This window comes from Fusarium falciforme, chromosome 5 (assembly GCF_026873545.1).
Source record: "Fusarium falciforme chromosome 5, complete sequence".
Lineage (NCBI taxonomy): Eukaryota > Fungi > Ascomycota > Sordariomycetes > Hypocreales > Nectriaceae > Fusarium > Fusarium falciforme.
This window is the reverse complement of record NC_070548.1, coordinates 778,948-798,322: the sequence shown is the minus strand read 5'-3', so window position 1 is coordinate 798,322 and position 19,375 is coordinate 778,948. Positions and strand designations below refer to the sequence as shown.

Genomic DNA, 19,375 nt, shown 5'->3' with positions numbered 1-19,375 from the left:
GAGAAGAGAGAGCGAAAAAATAGCCAGAACCCACCCAGAGTCGCCGGATACCGTTCGAGTGTCACACGACTCTCTCTAACCCTTTCTCTGTCTCTCTTTTCCTTCCCCTCCCACGCTTCCGCTATCTGAGCGCTCAGTCACGCCCTCACTCCCGCCCAGAAACGTCACACGGATCGCATGTGTGCGTGCCCCGGTCGTGACCTCGAGCCTTGGGCCATTCATCTCCGTACCCATCATGCGGCGGGGGATCCCACCTCCGCTGCATCCTTGTCAACCATCAATCTGGATTCAACAATAGACGGCCTCGACCTTTACCGTCCTCCGAAGTCTCCGGCACCGCGGAGCCTTAGTTCAACTCCGAGCCAGGGTCAACAACCTCATCTTCACCATCACCAGCAACGTCGTCGCCGTCACAGCATTAGCACCAGCTGTCAGGGTCCAGTAAACGTCAGCGACCACTGTCAACTACGCCACAGCCGGCAGAGGCATAGCCACGACCACGAACGCGACGATCCTTTGGTTTCAGACAGGCGACAGCAACTCCATTCTTTTGGTTCCTGGAACTTGTTCTCACTCTTTGCTGGCGCATCATCACCCAACATTTCCTGCTCGTCAGACAACGTCGCAACGGTGCGTTCATCGCGCCTAGATAAACATCTCCACTCCAACAAGCACAACACCTTTTGGCCTTCGGGCTTCGACTCTCTACGGCGCATAGTTGTCGGCGCCGTTCGCTGTCCAGCACTCCCACCCTTCTCCTTCACAATGTCCCTCCGATCCAAGATCCCCGAGACGCCCCGCGTCATCTCGCCGAGTCCCACGCCTTCCGAGCGAGACGCTTCCGACTACACGGGCCCAGTTACGCGCTCCGCCGCCCGGAGGAGGACGCCCACGCCTCAACCCCTCGAGGAGCACGCCGAGGAAGATGATGACTCGGATCCTCCCGAACTTCGAAGGGCTCGCACACGCAGCCGCTCACCGATCGATCACGCCGCTGTGAAGCGCCTATCAAGGCGCATGAGCAACGCTTCCAAAGCGGGCAAGATAACCAAGGATGCTATCCCGGAGGAACCAGTCAAGGTTAATGGAAACGCCAGCACCAACGGTAACGGCAAAGCTGTCGCGACCAACGGCCACCTTGCGCCACCGACGCCCTCAACGTCGATAGGATGGAGCTGGCGCGACTTTAGCCGGAGTCCCAGCCCTCTAGGACTCATCCCCATTCACAGGCACTTTAGGACATTTGTGCACAAGCATGAGGTGCCGCGCAAGGTCCTCCACGTGTCGATCGGCTTCTTCGTCATCTGGCTCTACGTCACCGGCACTCAGACAACGTCGGTGACACCCTGGCTCATGTCAGCACTCATCCCCATCACAACGGTCGACTGGCTCCGACATCGATACGCATCTTTCAACCGCTTCTATGTAAAGGTTCTCGGTGCACTGATGCGCGAGAGCGAATACAATGGCTGGAACGGTGTCATCTTCTACCTCCTTGGTGCCTGGATCGTCCTCTACAGCTTCCCCAAGGATGTCGGCATCATGAGCGTTCTCCTGCTCAGCTGGTGCGATACCGCTGCCAGCACCTTTGGCCGCCTCTGGGGCCGATACACCCCTCGCATCCGCCGCGGAAAGTCTCTGGCCGGTTCCATTGCGGCCTTCCTGGTCGGAGTTGGAACATCGTACTTCTTCTACGGCTGGCTCGTTCCTACCATCGGACCCTTCCCTGGTGACGAGAACTTCATGTTCCAGGGCGTGCTCTCGCTGCCCAAGACCATCTGCGAGGCAGTTGGTGTGTCTCAGGGACAGGCCAGCATCACCGGCGCTCTGGCCCTGGGAGCCATGAGCTTGTGGTCCGGCTTCGTGGCATCTGCCAGCGAGGCGGTGGACATCTTTGGCTGGGACGACAACTTGACGATTCCCGTGTTGAGCGGTATCGGCATCTGGGGTTTCCTCAAGGTGTTTTCTTAGATGTACCATGCCCTTGCATAAGTCAAGTGTGTCTTGCTCAACCGAGACATGATATATGAAAATAACCAGGATGGTCTGGTGCCTTTGCCTGGATGCACATGAAACAGCTGCGCAGGAACAGCAACAGACATTTGATACATGTTGGGGGACTTGACTTAAAGTTGTGCATATACAATGGGGGGTCATGGTTTATCCTCGGCCTCCTCCTCCCCTCTCGTTTCTCCCTCGTTTTTTTTGTTTCTTGCTCCTTCTTCTTCTTTGTCAACGCACTCACTCACCTCTGGAATGGACTTTTGGACGGGGGCAGAAGATTGAGCATACACCCCCGGGGATCACCAAACCCGGGCTTGTCTTTTTGGTTGTACTTTTTCGAGCTAGGCTTGCGAGATGGAACGAGACTTGGGGGACGGAGGCAAGCATGAACTTGCCCCCTCTTGGCGAGGAGAAAAAAAAACAGGAGAGAAAAGGAGATATCTTCCCACTTCGGGTACCTTGCCTCGAAACCTTGCTTTGGGTCTATATGTGGTGTTACATCGGGAGAGAGGTTTTTATCAAGGGGGGTCTTTCTTGGATAACTAGAGAGAATGGGACAAGGCATGAACGGTAATGCAGATGGACCTGCTTGCTTAGAGCGGAACGGAGGGGATTGGGTTAGACAATGAGATGAAACGCTTCTCCTTTTTTTGTTCATCTACAAGATGTGCTGTGATATTCAAGAGAGAAGAGTGTTGCGCCACTTTGACGTCTGTTGTACCAACAAGACACGGCGTATCGTATTTTCTTTCTTCCCGTAAACGGCCCTGCTGACGAGGAAGAGAGAAAAAGAAAAGAGAACTTGTGGCATCATTCACGTAACGCTCGGGATGGGTTGAGGCTGAGGTTGTTTGAGTAACCCAGCAAAGTTGCGGCACAGCGGATAAAAAATCTTTGGGTGGTACAAGAAGAAGTATATGTAAAGGTCGGTTTGGCAGCTCGGAATAAAAGGCATGTCTCTCGGTTACGCCCGCCCGTTTTCTTGCTTGCTTGCACGGCAGAGGGCGCTGCCCATGATAGTAGGAGGTCATGGCGAGAGTAGAAGGCTTAGGTCTTGGGGATACGTCAGAGAGCCCGGAGAGGAGAGATGGATAATGGATGGATGGATGTAGGCCAAGGGGAGATCATGACGGGATAACCACCCACACAGAGTCCCCTTCTGGAAACAGCCGGATATGATAGATAGATGGCTCGGGGGTTAAACCCCCAAAAGGATGAGCTGTATATCCATGGATGGATGGATCGTCGTCGAGTCAAGCACTCACACCATGCACACCATCACCATCTCCAACCACAAAAAAATATTCACGTCTTGAAAAGTCCCATCCTATGAGACGCTGCCCCATCATCAACCACCCCCCTGCACAGAGTCGCATCTCTCCCCCTCCCGTGTGCCTGGGCCACGCCTTGCCCGCACATACCTACGCAACGGCGCTGAGTTGTCCGTGCGTTGTGGAGGGTTGTCAAAGCAGGGGGAGAGAGTGTGAGTGTGTGCGTAGTATCAAGACGTGTATGTACGCTTGGACTACCTACCTACGTGGTGATTCTATTTTTCTTTGTTAATGTTGCAAGTTATTCCACCCTCTGTCGAATGGTTTGTGACAAGGCTTCAAGGGAAACAAGAAAAACTCTGCCAAAGCGGGTTTGGTATGGGAAGGGTTGGACAGCTGTGAATGGCTTCCTCGTGTGGATCTGTGAGCACAAAAAAAGAGACGACGACCGGCAACCGCCCTGCCATGCAAGCTGCCATGCAATGCGATGCACGGTGGAGGCGCCTTTTTTGTAACAAGTCAGAGGGCAGGTCTTCCTTTCGTTCCATGGATTCCAATCTGGACGAATCTCGCGTCAGTCTCCAGCTCCAGTCCATCATCTACCTGTTCGTCTCGGTGCCAACAGCTCACCTTGCTTGGCAAAGGTGAGGCGGGCGTGCAAGCTGGGGGAGCTTCACTGGTCCTCGAGCAATCGTCAATAAGCGATAGTCGAGGAGCATTAGCAGCGAATCATCAAGGCACCGCAGCTCAAGCTCAATCTGACGCACAGCTCTCGTCGCAGGGCTCGCAAGTCATGCCACCCTGAGTACCAAGTCCCATCGCGGAACTACCTCCCTTCTAAGAAACGCGATCATCAAGAGTGATACGCGGCTGACAAGATCGCGAGGCGGTTGAGCCGGGATCATGCCCGTCGAACCGGACTTTGATCGACCGTCGCGCAGGACTGTATCCCAAGCTCAAGCCCAAGCCCAAGTCTGGGGATGTACCATGTAGGTAGCGACGGTGAGACAGGATGTGCGAGTCGCCGTGTTTCGTACAGCAAGCAAGTACCCGTATCGGATGTGCATGAACCGGGACAGCTCCTCAGCTACGACGTGTCTGTCTGGATCCAGAGAATGGCTTCATGTTGCTTGAAAACGGCCTCATGGGCCCGCGCACGGGAGGCTACAGGAGCCGTTGGAGGATCGTGTCACGGTGGGTTCGCGACGGGACACCGGCGCCGACGACAAATGGCAGAGCCACAGAGGCGCCGCTGCTGCAGACTTGAAGACGTGCTATTGCTATTGATGCTGCTGCCGCCGCCGCCGCAACGCTGGGCTGCAAGCCCCAGAGCTGCAGCGCAGCCTGCACAAGCAAGCATCCATGGACATGATTCTCCATGACGGATGGAGACAGGCCGGGGAGCAGCGAGCTTCAAGCTCCAGCGGGCGTTTATTCGACTGGAGACGCCGGCCCGGTCGACTGTGAGATCAAGACCAATCGAAGTTATAACGTCGTGCCTGAGGTTTCTTTAGCCCATTACAGTAATCCCTCGAACTCTGCTTATCAGAGAACACGTGCTCCAGAGGTGGCAGTGGCGGTTTGTCTCATGAGAAGCCAGTATGAGACATGCGAAGGACGTCAAAGCAGAGCCGCTCAGACGTCGTCCTAGCCCATCATGTAACATTATCTTGAAAGCCAAAAAAGAAAAATGTTGAGTCTTGCAATTTCTTCCGTGTACGTGCTCATGACGCCCCTTTGTTGGGGTCCGTCAATGATGAGCCATTCGGATCATCTCGAGCTGGCAACAAAGCCAAAGCCATATCCTCGTCATCCCCTCGAGCTGTCCCCTCGTCAAAGCTTCTCAAGCTAGAGATTCAGCCTAGGCCAGGCCAGCCAGACCCCCTGAGGCCCCGGACCCTGTCACAGCAGAACAGACCCAATTGCTCACCAAGGTGGTGAAAGTGGTGGATGGTGGATCTTGCTGGTGTTGCTGGCGGTTGACTGGCTGGCACTTGGAAGCGGGGGAGGGGCGAAAAAAGAAGCACAAGATTGCGATGCAATCATGAACATGACCAAGCTTCGTCCAATGGAATCCAGAGCGAGCGCGCCCAATCCTGTTAGTTCTTCATGACCAATCGAGGCGAGGTCCGGTCGAAACTGCATTTTCCTTCGGGGGCGGAAGAGCCGGGAGCTCGAATTATGAAGCATCTGAAAGATATTCCGTAATCATGGTGATGATGTCTGATGGAGTTGCAGGCATCAATGGCATTGAAGAGCCAAACAAGCCATGGATCACCCCGAGACAGAGTCAATGGGACTTCACGATCCCCCAGGAGCGTCATCCATGAGGCTCTGTAAAAGAAAGAAAAAAAATTGCGAAAAAAAACTGCCATGGCACGTGGATCTTGTTGGAGCAACCCAAGAAAAAGAAAATCCAAGATCGGTAACAGATTGTCAAGATAGGTACGTTGTGCACGCACCTTCCTTTCCCCACCATCCATCATCGAGTCCCCCATCTAGGGAAGTCAATACCGCGTTTCTGCCTGTTTTCTTGAGTGCTTCCATCGTGCCTGCCAGGCTGTGTTGGTAGTTATTTTCTTACAAAGTCCCTGCCTACTCCTGCCTCCACACCATCACTACGCTACATTACACTACTAAGCGGGCAGGTGCGAGACTTCACTTCTGCACCTGCTCAACCCCCCGATTTGGTCCCTGAGATACTGTAACTTACCAGGTTCCTATTTTCCATCCACATTGGATCTTGATCCCACCATACATTCATCACAGCACAAGCAACGTCTGGTAGATATCTTGACAACGCATCACCACATCACAGACCGAGCAGAAATTGCCCGACTTGCTGCAGCTCTGCCCGACCCGCTGCCTTGCGTTGCTTGCTCAACCCACACCCCGGACCACGAGCCAATCCCAGGGCCCGTCATCCTCTGTCCTTTGTGTCTGTCTGTCTCTTTTTTTTGCGGCCCTTCTCCCAAGGCTTCTCCTCCCCAGTCCTGACGTCTGAATCAAGGCGCCGCCAGCGAACAAGTGCTACAGGAGGGGGGTGTGGGCAAGACTGCGTTTGGTGCCTCTCCACGAGTCCGAAAATCCAGTGCTGCTTTTCCAATGCCTTGGACCTTTTGGCTTTGCCTAGCGTCAGCGCGCTTGTTTGCAGCTCGCTCGCTCGCTCGTCTCGTCTCTCTGGACCGTCAGGATGGATCCATTCCGCTGGTCCCTCCCAAGCTCCAAGCTTCCGGCTGCCACTGTAACTGTTACAGGAAACGAGACGTAGTCGAGATGCACACCAGACGCACATGGGCGGATAGCGACAAGAGAGATGCATTCCCCAATTTCCACAATGTCGCCACGCATCTTTCGTCTCCCCGCCATGTCCCTGTTGACGATGTTAATTCTGGACAATGGCCTGGGGACGAGATAGTCAAGGGTCCCGTCGACGGTTGGTGATCTCTCCCCGGAATCCCTGTTTACACGGTGAGGCATCCAATGCCCTCTTCTTACACCCACTCACTGAGTGCACTGCCAGCGCTGCCGCTACTCCAACGGCATCGGAACCCGGCCGACTACTGTAAAGAGGTACAGATATTATGCATGTGTGAGGGTGTGGTTGGTGTGTGGGCTTTGGTTTGGTCTGTCTGCTCGGATCCATCTAACCAGCCTTCTAACCAGTCAGCGTCGGCTTGTTCGTTCGTTTGGCCCTTTTCACCATGATCCATCCATCTGCCTACAGCACTTCCATTCCGCTACAGTACTATCATGGAAAAGCAGCGACCCAAACCAGTCCTCGCCCGGAATTATCCCTCACGTCACTCAACCGAGAACAACCAAGCCAAGGCCCGGCCTGGACTCGCCAACTCGCCCTCTCCGCTGCCTTAGCCAACTACCGAGCTCCCAACACGCGGGTCGTCGACTCTTACACAATCAATGCCACTTGATGCACCCGGGCAGTCGACTCTATCCCACCCAAGTCGACCACACTTGTTGTCATTGGAAAAGCTCGGCGCTTGCTTTTGCCCCCTTGTGCAAGTTTCTTCTCTTCGTGGCCCTTGTCCGTTCTCAAGACCTAGACCCAACGGCTAGTGCAGCCACCTGTGTCCGTTGATGGACCCGGATATGCATGGCATCTCACCAGCATCTCGCTTTCTTTTTGCGCTTCTGCCACGGTCTGGGTCCGTCCTCTCAAATCGGGGTCTCGCTCGGTCTCCGCTCCGATACACACTCACACGCACACACGCTCTTTTCTCTTACTCTTTTTTATCTGCCCTTGCTGGTACAGTGCATTGCTCGCTCGCTCGCTTCGTCATCCCCCGGTCTTCCGGGTGCTAGCTCTAGGTTGATCTTGACACAGATCCTTTGCCTTTTCGAGTCCCATTTCTCCAATCTTACTTCCATTGCACTGTACTGTACTGTATTGTACTGTACTGTACCTTGGCCCGTCAAACGTCAAGCGACGAATCCCATGCCGTCCCCGTTTGTTCGGCCCATTGGCCGTTTGCCATCCGTCCATACTACATCTAAGATTGCGGACTCTTGCTCTCGGCATATGCACAAGCCCTTGCTAAAAGCCCCGAGGCTTGTCCTCGTTGCACCCCCAACTAACAAGGTAACTCGTGGGCATCCACAGACTCAGCGTCACTATCGAGTTAGAGACCCCGAGAGGTCTCGAAGCCACGTTCCCGTCTCTCTTAGTCCATTTCGCTCAGACAAGTTGTCCCTCTCTATCGTCACCCTCCCCCTATAGCCCCATCCCAGCCGTGCCTCTCTGATATCCATCTCTTTCGTTGGCCCGCGTCTCAAACGGCCGTTCGTCTCGAATGTGTACTTTTTTGCCTTTGTGCCATTTCATTACCTCTCCAAGACTCGTTTGCCGCTCCTAGCCTCCCTAGTCACCCTCCCAGTAGTCCTAGTCTCGCAAGCCTTGTTACCCTCCTGGCCCTTCACGTCGTCGTCGCCATCCGCCATGGCCCACACCTTTGCATCCCGCCATGATCGTCTCGTCTAGCCGCTCTCTATCCTCCGCCATGTCATCATCTTGTCCAATTCGCATTCCACGCCCTCTCGAGCGGGGTTGCTCGTCCTCGGTCTGGCGAATGGTCTCGGGATGTGTTATCCTCCGGTTCATCCAGGTTGACCGGGGAGGGTCTCTGGAAAACTATAAAAGGGCCCAACTTGATCGAGTTGAAGTTGATTTCTTCTTCTTCCTTTCTCATCACTCTTCAGCCAACTTTCTGACTTGAAGTCCCAACTTGCCCGGTCCTCATATCAAGTCTTTGACTTGTTGTCTTGATTCACAGCTCTCTTGTCTTGACAGAGCTTCACTCAACCAGACCCAGCTTGACTCGACCACAGAGTCGACACAACCTTGAACAACCAACCCACAAACCACCAATTGACCTCTTTGTCATCTCTTCTCCCTACCACCATCATCATGTCTACTCACTACACTTCCGTGGGCTACTCCATGCCTCTGCCCGTTCCCTCCAAGGGCTCCCACTACCCCACCTACAGCCAATACTCCGTCTCGCCTCCGGAATGTGACGAATCGGTTAGCTCCGCCTCGGGCATCCCCTCTTACAGCAACGGTGGATACTCGGCCACTTCGTCCGGCTACGCTGGCGGATACGGCGACTACGATAGCACCAACTCGGCCAGCGGCGTCGATTTCCAGGAGTACATGCAGGACCGCTTCGCCAACTCGTTTGACCCCATCCCCCTGGACCGCAGCATGGCCATGCAGGCTCAGACGTAAGTTGATCCTTTTTTGCAATTGCCAGCAGCTACCTTCCCTACCTTCCCCACAATGTACCCCAGCAACGGCTGCAGCAAATCTGCGTTTGCCGGTCGCCGTTTGCGAGATGGTTGCACTGTCAATGCCGTGACCGGCTAGAAATACCCGGCGTGGATGAGGGCTTACTTTTTCTGCGGGCAGATCCGGAAAGTTGAACGCCAAGCACCGAGAGCTCATGGAGCTGCAGAAGAAGGCGCAAGCTCGTCTGGCCAAGACCCGCGAGCGCTTTCAGGAGGGCATGCGAGACGCTCATGAGGTCCGCAGCGATCTCGAGTGGACACAGAAGAAGGTCGGGTAAGTTACACCAGAATTCACATTGTGAGTTCTCGTTGCCGAGCAATGGCTGTCGGCAACGAGACTCAGAGTTGCAGCGAGACTCAATTGACCTCGTTGCAACACGCAATTCTACGAATCTGTGGGACTAACAAATTCCACAGAGCTCTCAAGTCCAAGGCCTCGCGAAAGCACACCAAGGAGTACAGCAAGGCTCGTGCGCGATACCCTTCCCCCGAGAACTAGGGGGTTTCAGGGGTTCGTTTTGAGCCGCATCTCAACGATAACTTCACACCAAATTTTTACTTTAGCAAGCGAGCGACCTTCGTTTTCACCCACCAACTTACCACAATTTCGCACATACCACGTGGTTTCGCTGCATCTGCAGGAACCCGAGACGACCGGATTGTCAGGATTTTGTACTGCAATTCTTCTTTTTTTGACTTTTTGACTTGGACTTGTCACGCCACCAGCTTTTCCCGACCTGCATGAACGGGTAGTTCATGCGAGGCGAGGATGAGGTGACGTTAAAACCGGGGGCACTAGGCGCGGCAAATCGCACCGCTAGACGCGAGATCTCTTGCTGCTTTTATCAGAACGAACAGGGCGGGCGTGTGGGCAGCTTTTGGCCCTGACACGCCTAACTCGCGGTTTCTGCAAAAAGGTGTGGGGGAGACGAGAGAGGGGGAGAGCGAAAATGGGCGGCTTTTTCACGACTTTATGGCTTATGATTGGACGACCTGGGTGTTCTAGGGGCAGATGTTAAAAGTACACCACCTCCCTGGAGTCTGTGGGGGTGCCAGGGGACGGCGTCAGCAAGACTGGCAGCAAGACATGATGTGTCGGCTCCGATCGCTGCAGGGACGACGTGTTTAGGAACGTGTTCGTGGAGTGGGTGACGCGGGAGCAGCCGAGGGCTGCAAGTCGATTGCTCCTGGCATTTCCAGGGGGGTGTGTACTGAGGGGAGCCTTGGGAACCACTGGACCAAGGAGAAAACGAGACTGTGAATAACGGCGGTCTGGCAGGACACTGTGTATTTGAGGCGCTTGTCCTATTTGGGGGAGGTAGCCATGCTGATACTGCTCCTTCGGGCAAGGCGGCAGGACGTGTGAGCCGACGAGCTACTCTCCTGGGTAGGGCGATGTGCCGTATGGGGATTTCTTTGTGGATATTTCAGCCGGAGTCTGGAGTATAACTGTTTCGTAGCAATCGAGGTCTCGTTTTCCGTCCTTGACTGATGGTGTGGCCCCAGGGCTAATGGATGTGATAACCCCCCCGTAGATGTGATTCGAGTGCTCCCCACGCCCCTCCGGACCATTAACAGGCCAGTGTCGATGTGTATCGTCATGTGATTCGTGACAATGGTGTCGTCGTAGCTGGGACTCCATCGTCGTGGTGCGGGTGGTGCTTGGAGGTTGAATTACCCCTGTTTGTGGTCACGTGATTGTACATGTGACATTGCTTAAAGATGTTGAAGCCTGATGCCGAGTTGAGTAACGGCAGATTGGGGCCGTGGGAAAAGATTGCTCCAATTGATGTGCTCTCCTTCGCAAGTACAGATCCGAGCCCAGTTGACAGATCGCTTGCTGCAAGATAGGATGCGGTCCTCAGGAGGGAGCGCCAGTTGTCGCAGTTGAAGGCGCACCGCGGGGCAGCCACGTGCCTTGCGGCTCCAGACCGCGTGCTTTCTCAAGCTTCTCCCAGGGGTTCTCATTCGACATGGGATCGTAGTAGCCGACGTACCAGGTGTCCCTCGTCCCATGCGGCTGCGATTGATGATGGCCTGGGAGCGAATCTGCCGCCGGGGCAGGTCGCTGCGGGAGACTGGCCGGGCGCACTTGCGCCGGCGGCTGCACAGGCTCATCGTCGTCAAGGGGAATCTCGTCCGTGTTGGAGCCCGTTCCGAGGGCGGTGGAGTTGGCGCCGGTAGCTGAGGGCTTGGGAGGTTTGGGAGGGAGTGAAGCATCGGCGCGAGGATTGTAGCGACGGCGCTTGGAAGGGGGAGATGCGCCGCCGAATGAGGAGAAGCCCATCTGGGCCATGAGGGCGTCGTCGGAAGCGTCGACCTCGACGTTGGGCTCTGATGAATTGGCGTCCATTGTGCCTAGCGCGGAGAGCAGAGATAATTCGGCCGAGATGAGGGGTAAAGAGAGGAAATCGGCTTGAGGACACCTGCAGCGAGGGAGGAGATATAGCCGAGGATGTTTGGCTGAGATGGGATGAAGTCGAGTGAGATGAGATGAATGGGAGGAGAAAAGCCAGGAGCAGTTTCGCGAAAATCCGGGGTCGAAGCTTGGCGGTGGAGCCTGTGTGTGGCGGTGGGGGCTGAGACGGGATGTGGCTTGATGGGGTCTACCCTGGAAGAGGATGAGATAAGGTAGACGGACAGCATTTTGATGCCAGATTTGAGCGAGAAATGAGGTTAAATAGTTGTAGAAAATATTTGGGTTTGGAGGGGTATCAAATACAAATTATTTGCTTCATTCTTTTCAAAGCTCCTTTACGACGTTCACCGCCAAATGTTAAAAGTGAGGCTGCAGCATGCTAAAGTGAGAAACGGGCAGTGACATCACACCCTTCGGTTTACAGCATAAACCAGACGCGACGTCGTGCCTCATCTGAACAATTGAAATCCAATGAGGTGCGATGACGACTGATTAAATATTCACATGCATGATTGAGAGTTTTTGGAGCACGTCCTTAATTTCAAGGATCATTCGGTTTTGATTGATGGAAGGTTGCATTTCAAGCCTTGCCTGTTTCATAGGTTTCCTTGCTTGTGACGATCACTGATAATGGGACTGTCAACTCACTCTTTTCATCTTACCTACGGCCAACATCATATCTATCGGCGCGCACTCTTCATTCCGGTCGCTCTTTTCGATCATAACTTGGCATTCAAAATTGGCTAGCGGGTTTGACTTTAACACAACACGTTAAGTGAAACACCAAAACTCCGGATCACCACCATGGCTACCAACCAGCCGCCCATCAAACTCGAAGCCCCTTCGAAATACGCCACCTCTGCCTCAGCAGCTCCTCCCTCGGCCCCTGCCCTCGACTGGATCACCACAACATGGACCGTGACGCATTCCACGCTCTCCATGTGGCGCGACGCGCGTAACGTGCGTATCACGTACAAGCTTCTCCCGGGAACCACTGACGGACGGCCGCGCCTTGACGACTTGGTCGAGTATGAGCCGACATCTAAGGACGGAGTGCGCAAGTCTGTTGAAGGTATCGACACACAGGCAACGAGCACCGGATGGGATTGGCGCGGAAAGGGTTGGCTGTTCTTTGTCGGAAGTCACTGGGAGATTCTCGGCTGGGGAGAGGCCACAACAGCAGACGGTGTGAAGGAGAAGTGGGCGGTTACATGGTTCGCCCCAACCGTGTTTACGAAAGAGGGTTTGGATGTCTACTGTGATCGAAAGGAAGGGTTGAGCGAGGAGACGTATGCGGCGATCAGGGAGGCTTTGAAGGGACTCGAGGCGAAGAAGGTGGTTGAGATGGTGGAGAAGAATATGCAGCCTGTTGAGATTCGGTTGCCGTGGCTGGAGGAGTGATGGAGGAGACAAGAAGGAGGTTTGGATTGAATTCGATTGGAAATATTGCTTTTGGGTATCTAGACATTATGTATCATGCTTCTTCTCTTGAACGATGTCGACGTCGCTCGCTTTGATCTCGTTCTGGAGATCGCGAGTCTCTTCTTTTACGACTGTCGTCGTCTCTGCTTCTCCTCCTCCTTCTCCTCTCCGGATCCGATCTATACTTATCATGATGATCTTTGTAGTCCCTCCTGTCTTTTGACTCCTCCCTTCCATAACGATCATGCCTCCGTCTCTCAGATCCTCTGTCACGGTCATGGTCATCTCTCCTATCCCTCGACCTATGCCTCCTTTCCTCATGCCGAGTCGAAGATCTTTCCCCATCTCGGCCTCGACTCCGATCTCCACCCCTGCCACTTTCCTCATGCCTCCGTCGTCGTCTCTCGCGATGCCGGTCCTCCCGGCGCATCTGTTTCAACTCCTCGTCCCTCTCCTCCTGAAATCGCTTTCGCTCCTGTTTCAGCTCCCGAACCTTTGATGCACCCTGTTTCATCATCGCGAGCGGGTCATTCGACACTATCCGCTTGATGTCCCTCTCTTTGCGCTTCGGGTCTTGGTTGCCCCAGACGTCTTTGGAGGATGCATCCGGAGCTGCGGCATCGGACTGGGAGTACCACGGCTGCAGAGCGCCGTCCTTTCCAGCGGCGTTGGAGAATCGCATCGTGTATTGATCCTCATAGCTCTGCTTTTTCTTCTTGGCTTCCTTCTCTGCTTCCTCGTTCTTTTCGGCATGTGCTCTGAGCTTCTCATCACCGAAAAGATCAATGTGCCCAGCATGATCCACAATCGGAGCAGAGCTCGTAGGTTTCCTCTCAGACCCGACGCTGATAACAGCCATGTTATCCCTCTCCCTCGCCACGCGCATCTCAAAGTCGGTATCGTCCTCGCCCGGTCGCTTCCGTTTCCGCCGCATGCTTCCAGGATGTGTGGTTTCACGAGCGGGCGGCTCGTCGGCCGTGGATGGCTCAGCATCCTCTATAGGTGGAGGAGCTTCGCCGCGTAGGATGGCTAGTCGGCGTTGTGCATCGATCTCCTGCATGCGCTGCTCTTCCGCCTCCTCGGCGGCCTTTGCGGCGGCTTCATCGCGACGGACGCGGGCGATGTTGTCGGTATTGTAGACATTCCACGATTTTTTGCCGAGCAAATGGCTATGATATGTCAGCAGTTATATAAACAGTCTCGAATTTTCCACTCACAGTGGCATCTTGACACGATGGTAAAGATTCAACAGCTCGAATCGTGAATCTTTTGCGCCTGGAGCTCCCTCCAAGGAGGCGCAGGTGTCCGGAATGCGGGGCCGAAACGAATAAGAAGCATATGACATAGCCACTAAACCTTTTCAGGTAGTAACAGCTTAGACCCCTGGCAAATCGCCCCTCCCGTCGTCAGCGTCCGTCAGCGTCGGATCCAAGGCTGAAGCTGGGCTAATACCTACAGCAAAGCCAGCGCTTCAGGCTTCAGCTTGAAATCTGTACTTTACAACCTCCACATACACCAGATCGCGAGAATAAAATCAGGATCTGGGGCAACGACTATACAGCAGCGATTTACAATCCTCACCTCCACACGCCATCCAATCCCGAACCACCCTCCTTCACCCCTCCTCCCACCGCCACCATGTCCAGGACACCCTTCAGCGGCTTCATGGGAGGCGGCTCGCGACAACCTCAAGGTGGCGGCCAGCAGCCTCCTCCTCGGGCGCCTTACGGAGGAGGTGACCCTTACCAGCAACAGCAGGGCTACGGCGCGCGATACAACGACCCTAGGATGCAGCAGCAGCCTCCTCAAGGATACCAGGGCGGCGGTGGTCAGCCGCGGTATGCTGAGAAGGGCCCCTCTGGCGGTGGTCGACAGGTCCCTCTCCGAGTTGAAAAGGTCACAGACAAGTCTCTGCAGTCGAGACTGATCTACGGTAATTTGTACGTCGGCGCCCTTCCCCAAATTGAAGCCAAGTCTAACAGTGACGTCCCAGGTGTGCCGTTTCTCCTGACGACTTCCCGCCCAGCCGCGACGGATCCGATCTCTACGTCCTCCTCCGAGGTGGCCAGCCCGCCGGCGAATACGTTGTTTCAGCAAAGCCAGTCCCTGGGTTCCCCTCGGGCTGCATCAGTCTATCAGACCCCCAGCGATCATGGGCTGGCATCACCATGAGAGATCAATTTACCGGAGAGATCTATGACCCATTCGGGTCAGGAGGAAAGGCATATCTCGGATCTCTTGATCTAGAGATTGGTTTCGCTTCCCCCAACAAGAAGACCGAGGTCCCATACGACGAGGATGAGCTGTCCAAGATCTTTATCGATACATACCAGAACCAGGTGCTCTCTCCTGGCGAGCGCATCCTGATGGACGTCCGAAACATTCCCCTCCTGATCGTTGTCAAGACGGTTGGCCTGACCGACTTGGCCATGTCTTCCGACGACTCGAGCAAGAAGGTTTACAGAGAACCTCATGCCAGGGGTATCCTGACGACCCAGACCCGGGTGCTGTTTCACCGTGATGGAAAGGGCGACTTTAACCTGAAGCCATCCATGTCCAAGCCCAACTCCAATGCCATTCTGGCCCCCGACTTCAAGTTTGAGGATATGGGTATTGGTGGATTGGGTGATGAGTTTGCCACCATTTTCCGTCGAGCCTTTGCTTCTCGTGTCTTCCCACCTGGCCTTGTGGCCAAGATCGGTATTCCCCACGTCAAGGGAATGCTGCTCTACGGCCCTCCTGGGACCGGAAAGACGCTTATTGCTAGGCAGATTGGCAAGATGCTGAATGCCCGGCCACCCAAGGTCATCAACGGTCCTGAGGTGCTCAACAAGTACGTTGGTCAGTCTGAAGAGAACATCCGAAAGCTCTTTGCGGATGCAGAGAAGGAGTACAAGGAGAAGGGCGATGAGAGTAGTCTGCACATCATCATCTTTGATGAACTGGACGCCGTCTGCAAGCAGCGAGGCTCAGGAGCTGGTGGTGGTACCGGCGTTGGTGACAGTGTGGTGAACCAGCTTCTCTCCAAGCTCGATGGTGTGGATCAGCTCAACAACATTCTCCTTATTGGAATGACCAACCGAAAGGACATGATTGATGATGCCCTTCTGCGACCTGGTCGTCTGGAGGTGCATCTGGAGATCTCGCTTCCCGACGAGGAGGGTCGACTTGAGATTCTCAAGATTCACACTGGAAAGATGAGGACCAACAACCTCCTGGACCCCAACGTCGACATGGAGGAGCTTGCTGGCCTGACCAAGAACTTCTCTGGCGCCGAGATCAACGGTCTGGTAAAGGCTGCGGCGTCTTTCGCCTTTTCGAGACACACTGAAGTTGGCCAGCTGGCTGCCGTGAAGCAGGATGTGGCCAACATGAAGGTCAAGCGCGAGGATTTTATGAATGCTCTGACGGAAGTCCGACCCGCATACGGTGTTTCCGAGGCAGAGCTGGAGGAGGCTGTCCGCCTGGGCATCATTCCTTATGCGCCTCACATCAACTCAACGATCCAGGAGATGATGCGTGTTGTGGGCATGATCAAGGAGGATCCCAACAAGTTCAGCACATCAGTCCTGTTCCACGGCCCCAAGGCGTCAGGAAAGACGGCCCTGGCGGCGCACATTGCTATGCAGTCCGGATTCCCCTTTGTCAAGATGGTTACACCAGCAGACCTGGTGGGATACCGCGACGAGTTTGCCAAGAAGGACTACCTTCACAAGGCCTTTACGGATGCCTACAAGTCGCCTGCTAGTATTCTGATCCTGGACGACTTTGAGCGCATGATTGGATGGAACCCCATCGGACCCCGTTTCTCCAACGTGATGCTCGAGGCTTTGACAACTCTGCTTGTCTCCAAGCCGCCCAAGGTGAGCTATTATTCCTTATCTGATGTTGAACCGAGCTAACAGTGTTCTAGGGCCACCGCCTCTTGATCTTTGTGACAACTTCTAAGGCGTCAGTTCTCAAGATGCTCGAAATCGACATGGACTTTGCCAAGAAGGTGGCGGTACCGGCCGTGTCGACGCTCCGTGACCTGGCCACAGTTCTGCAAGAGTCAAGGGTATTCAACTCGGGCGATGTCAATGCGACGCTCAACGAGATCCAACGACTGACGGGCTCGGACCGCGTGGGAGTGGGTATCAAGACGGTGCTAGACTGCATCTTTGAGGCTAAGGCCGGCGGACCCGAGTCCAACGTGGTAGAGACATTTACGGAGCTGCTGGTGGAGAAGATCCAGGAATTGAGTGTTTAAGATGCGATTTGGGTGTAGCTCGTTGATTAGAGACGGCTTGCATCGTCATGTAGATTTGCGGAAGCGGACAGCGAGTAGAGGAAGAGGCGGTCAAGATAGATGGGTTCCAAGAGAATACAAGTTGGACTATCTCGCATTCATCAGAGTGTCTTATCTTGGTGATATTGTTCAGTGAAACCTTTGCGTTCAGCTATCTTGTTAGGTATCAAGAACGACGATCATCAACCCCAGGTTGGTCACATGGTTGACCATCCAAGCGGGCTCAAGACGTGCATCATGGACTCGGCAGCCCTGCCTCGCATACAGTAGTAACAGCACATGCCAGTGCCAGGGAAGACACGCGAGAATGGATCCCATAGCGTTTCCTGAGAGGGTTCGCTTACCAGGCTGGAACGGAACCCATGCCGCATTCCAAGAAGTGATCTACAGCGAGTGGCTGGGTTCCGCAAGGCAGGGCGAGCGGTTCGGCGGCGCGGGCCTTTTGCCATGAGGGGCGGGCATTGACTCGGCGGGGACGTCAGTTGGACGGCATCATGAATCGACAGCGGGAGGATTTCTGAACTACAGGGAGACCGGATTCAGAGACTGCATGAAGGGTCCCCGCCTTGGCCGGCGACACGGATATGTTTGTTTGTTAATTGGACTCGTTACGCGCGGGCAGCGCTCAAACGGGAACATGAATGACTCGTGGGGTAACGAAAAGAGTTGAGAGGGAGGTATTTTGGGGCTGGGAGCACACCGCATGTTGTATAGGCAAGGGTTGAATGTATATCGTGGGACATATGGGTTGATGATGGATTTAAGTTTACAGGGAATTTTCGTCTTTTAACTCGGTATAATGATACCTCGAGATCGATGTTTGATCTCGAATCACTGCATCCGATGGCAGTTCAAGTCACCTGCTGCTGCGGTGTATGTTACCCTGCTCGCCTGAGGAACCGTAGTGTCATGCATGGCCCAGGGCTTGAGCGGGCAGTTCGTGGCACCATGGACCTAACTACTGCATGATCCAGAAGTCGGCCTTGACAGTCGGAGCTGAAGATTTGGGAGGCTTTTGTAAGACATTTTAGTTAACAAGGCATTCTCCAAGTAACAGCCACGAACCGGGGACGGGATGCAAGACTGCTTGCTTCAAGTTTAGCTATCTAGGTAAGCGGACGAACATGCGATAGTCTCTTGTCCGTTGTGCGGACGAACTACTGTGCACGATTGTTTTTTTTTACCCTAGACTACGGGCCATTTTGCGGAAGCCGTCGTGATTCGTCAGGCGGGACGCTTCCCCGGCGCCCGGGCAGTCGGGTTCAAAGTTTAGTTGATTGGTGATGGACGATGGACTTTGTTCACCTGTTTTTTTTTCCTTTTCTTTTCATCGCCTTCCTTGGATTCGTACTGTAGCGTGCGGGTTTTCGCACACACGAGCTGGAGGGGAGGAGGGGGAGACAAGAAGAAAAAAGTGTGTGATTGTCAATGCGCACGCGAGGATGATGCCATGAACAGCTCGACTTGAGAGAGGATGCATCATGCACATGCAGGCAGAGAGGGAGGTCATGGGGGGGGATGGATCTGTAGGTACCTTTTCCTTCTGGAACCTTGGTTACAGTATGCAACAACTGACTCTTGCGCAGAGGCTGAAAATCCCCTCAGTTGCCTCTTTCGTCTTGCACAACCTTTTCTTAACTGAAACTGAATTCCCCGAGAGGCAACAAGAGATCTACAAAAATGCCCCGTTGGGAACCAAATGATCGACGAACTGGGCATCAAGTCGAGACTCCATCGCAGCCTGACCTTGCAAAAACTCTATGTGAGTGTTTTCCTTTCTGATAGCTCAAGATGTGTGCTTTGACGCTGGGTCTGGAGGTTCAGGTTCCCTTTGCTGCAACGTCAAAGCATGGGATGGGATGGGAAGGGGACGAAAAGGTAGAGTGTACTTTGAGGTTGATTAAAGGGCTGGTGGCTGGGTGCACGTGTGCAGGGATATTTTTGCGGGAGGACGGGCCGAACTGGGGGACCGTTGCGAGTACAGATGCAGGTACCGAGTACATTGCCTCGAGACACGCTCTCTCCAACCCATCCTATTCCTGGGGGATATCCGGTTCCGTGGGCCGTCCATGACCCAGCAACATCCATGCTCCGTTAACCAGCTTGTGACCTCTTTTGCCTGACCACTGACCAGTAGCGTTTTGAGAGGTCAACATACTGCATTCT

The 19,375-nt window shown here is 54.3% G+C and overlaps 6 protein-coding genes across 6 annotated transcripts; 4 read left to right on the top strand and 2 right to left on the bottom strand.

The window, feature by feature from the left end:
- Nucleotides 1–129: 129 nt before the first annotated feature.
- On the top strand, nucleotides 130–1,971 carry NCS54_00650300 (Hypothetical protein; the record flags this gene model as incomplete). The annotated part of the gene is made up of 1 exon (XM_053151959.1): nucleotides 130–1,971. Exon 1 carries the CDS (start codon nucleotides 178–180, stop codon nucleotides 1,969–1,971), a length of 1,794 nt encoding a protein of 597 aa, XP_053007934.1. The 5' UTR covers nucleotides 130–177.
- A 6,729-nt stretch (nucleotides 1,972–8,700) lies between these two features.
- Nucleotides 8,701–9,579, top strand: NCS54_00650200 (Biogenesis of lysosome-related organelles complex 1 subunit KXD1; the record flags this gene model as incomplete). Its single annotated transcript, XM_053151958.1, has 3 exons — nucleotides 8,701–9,017; nucleotides 9,202–9,354; nucleotides 9,498–9,579. The coding sequence occupies 3 exons, from the start codon at nucleotides 8,701–8,703 to the stop codon at nucleotides 9,577–9,579; spliced, it is 552 nt and encodes a 183-aa protein (XP_053007933.1).
- Nucleotides 9,580–10,941: 1,362 nt separating this feature from the next.
- NCS54_00650100 (Hypothetical protein) lies at nucleotides 10,942–11,433 on the bottom strand (the record flags this gene model as incomplete). Its single annotated transcript, XM_053151957.1, has 1 exon — nucleotides 10,942–11,433. One exon carries the CDS (start codon nucleotides 11,431–11,433, stop codon nucleotides 10,942–10,944), a length of 492 nt encoding a protein of 163 aa, XP_053007932.1.
- Nucleotides 11,434–12,303: 870 nt separating this feature from the next.
- On the top strand, nucleotides 12,304–12,900 carry NCS54_00650000 (Hypothetical protein; the record flags this gene model as incomplete). Its single annotated transcript, XM_053151956.1, has 1 exon — nucleotides 12,304–12,900. One exon carries the CDS (start codon nucleotides 12,304–12,306, stop codon nucleotides 12,898–12,900), a length of 597 nt encoding a protein of 198 aa, XP_053007931.1.
- Nucleotides 12,901–12,973: 73 nt separating this feature from the next.
- NCS54_00649900 (Cir-N domain-containing protein) lies at nucleotides 12,974–14,164 on the bottom strand (the record flags this gene model as incomplete). Its single annotated transcript, XM_053151955.1, has 2 exons — nucleotides 14,139–14,164; nucleotides 12,974–14,090 (listed from the first exon to the last, which is right to left on the bottom strand). The coding sequence occupies exons 1-2, from the start codon at nucleotides 14,144–14,146 to the stop codon at nucleotides 12,974–12,976; spliced, it is 1,125 nt and encodes a 374-aa protein (XP_053007930.1). The 5' UTR covers nucleotides 14,147–14,164.
- A 395-nt stretch (nucleotides 14,165–14,559) lies between these two features.
- NCS54_00649800 (Vesicular-fusion protein SEC18) lies at nucleotides 14,560–17,170 on the top strand (the record flags this gene model as incomplete). Its single annotated transcript, XM_053151954.1, has 3 exons — nucleotides 14,560–14,861; nucleotides 14,915–16,784; nucleotides 16,835–17,170. The coding sequence occupies 3 exons, from the start codon at nucleotides 14,560–14,562 to the stop codon at nucleotides 17,168–17,170; spliced, it is 2,508 nt and encodes an 835-aa protein (XP_053007929.1).
- Between the last annotated feature and the right edge of the window lie 2,205 nt (nucleotides 17,171–19,375).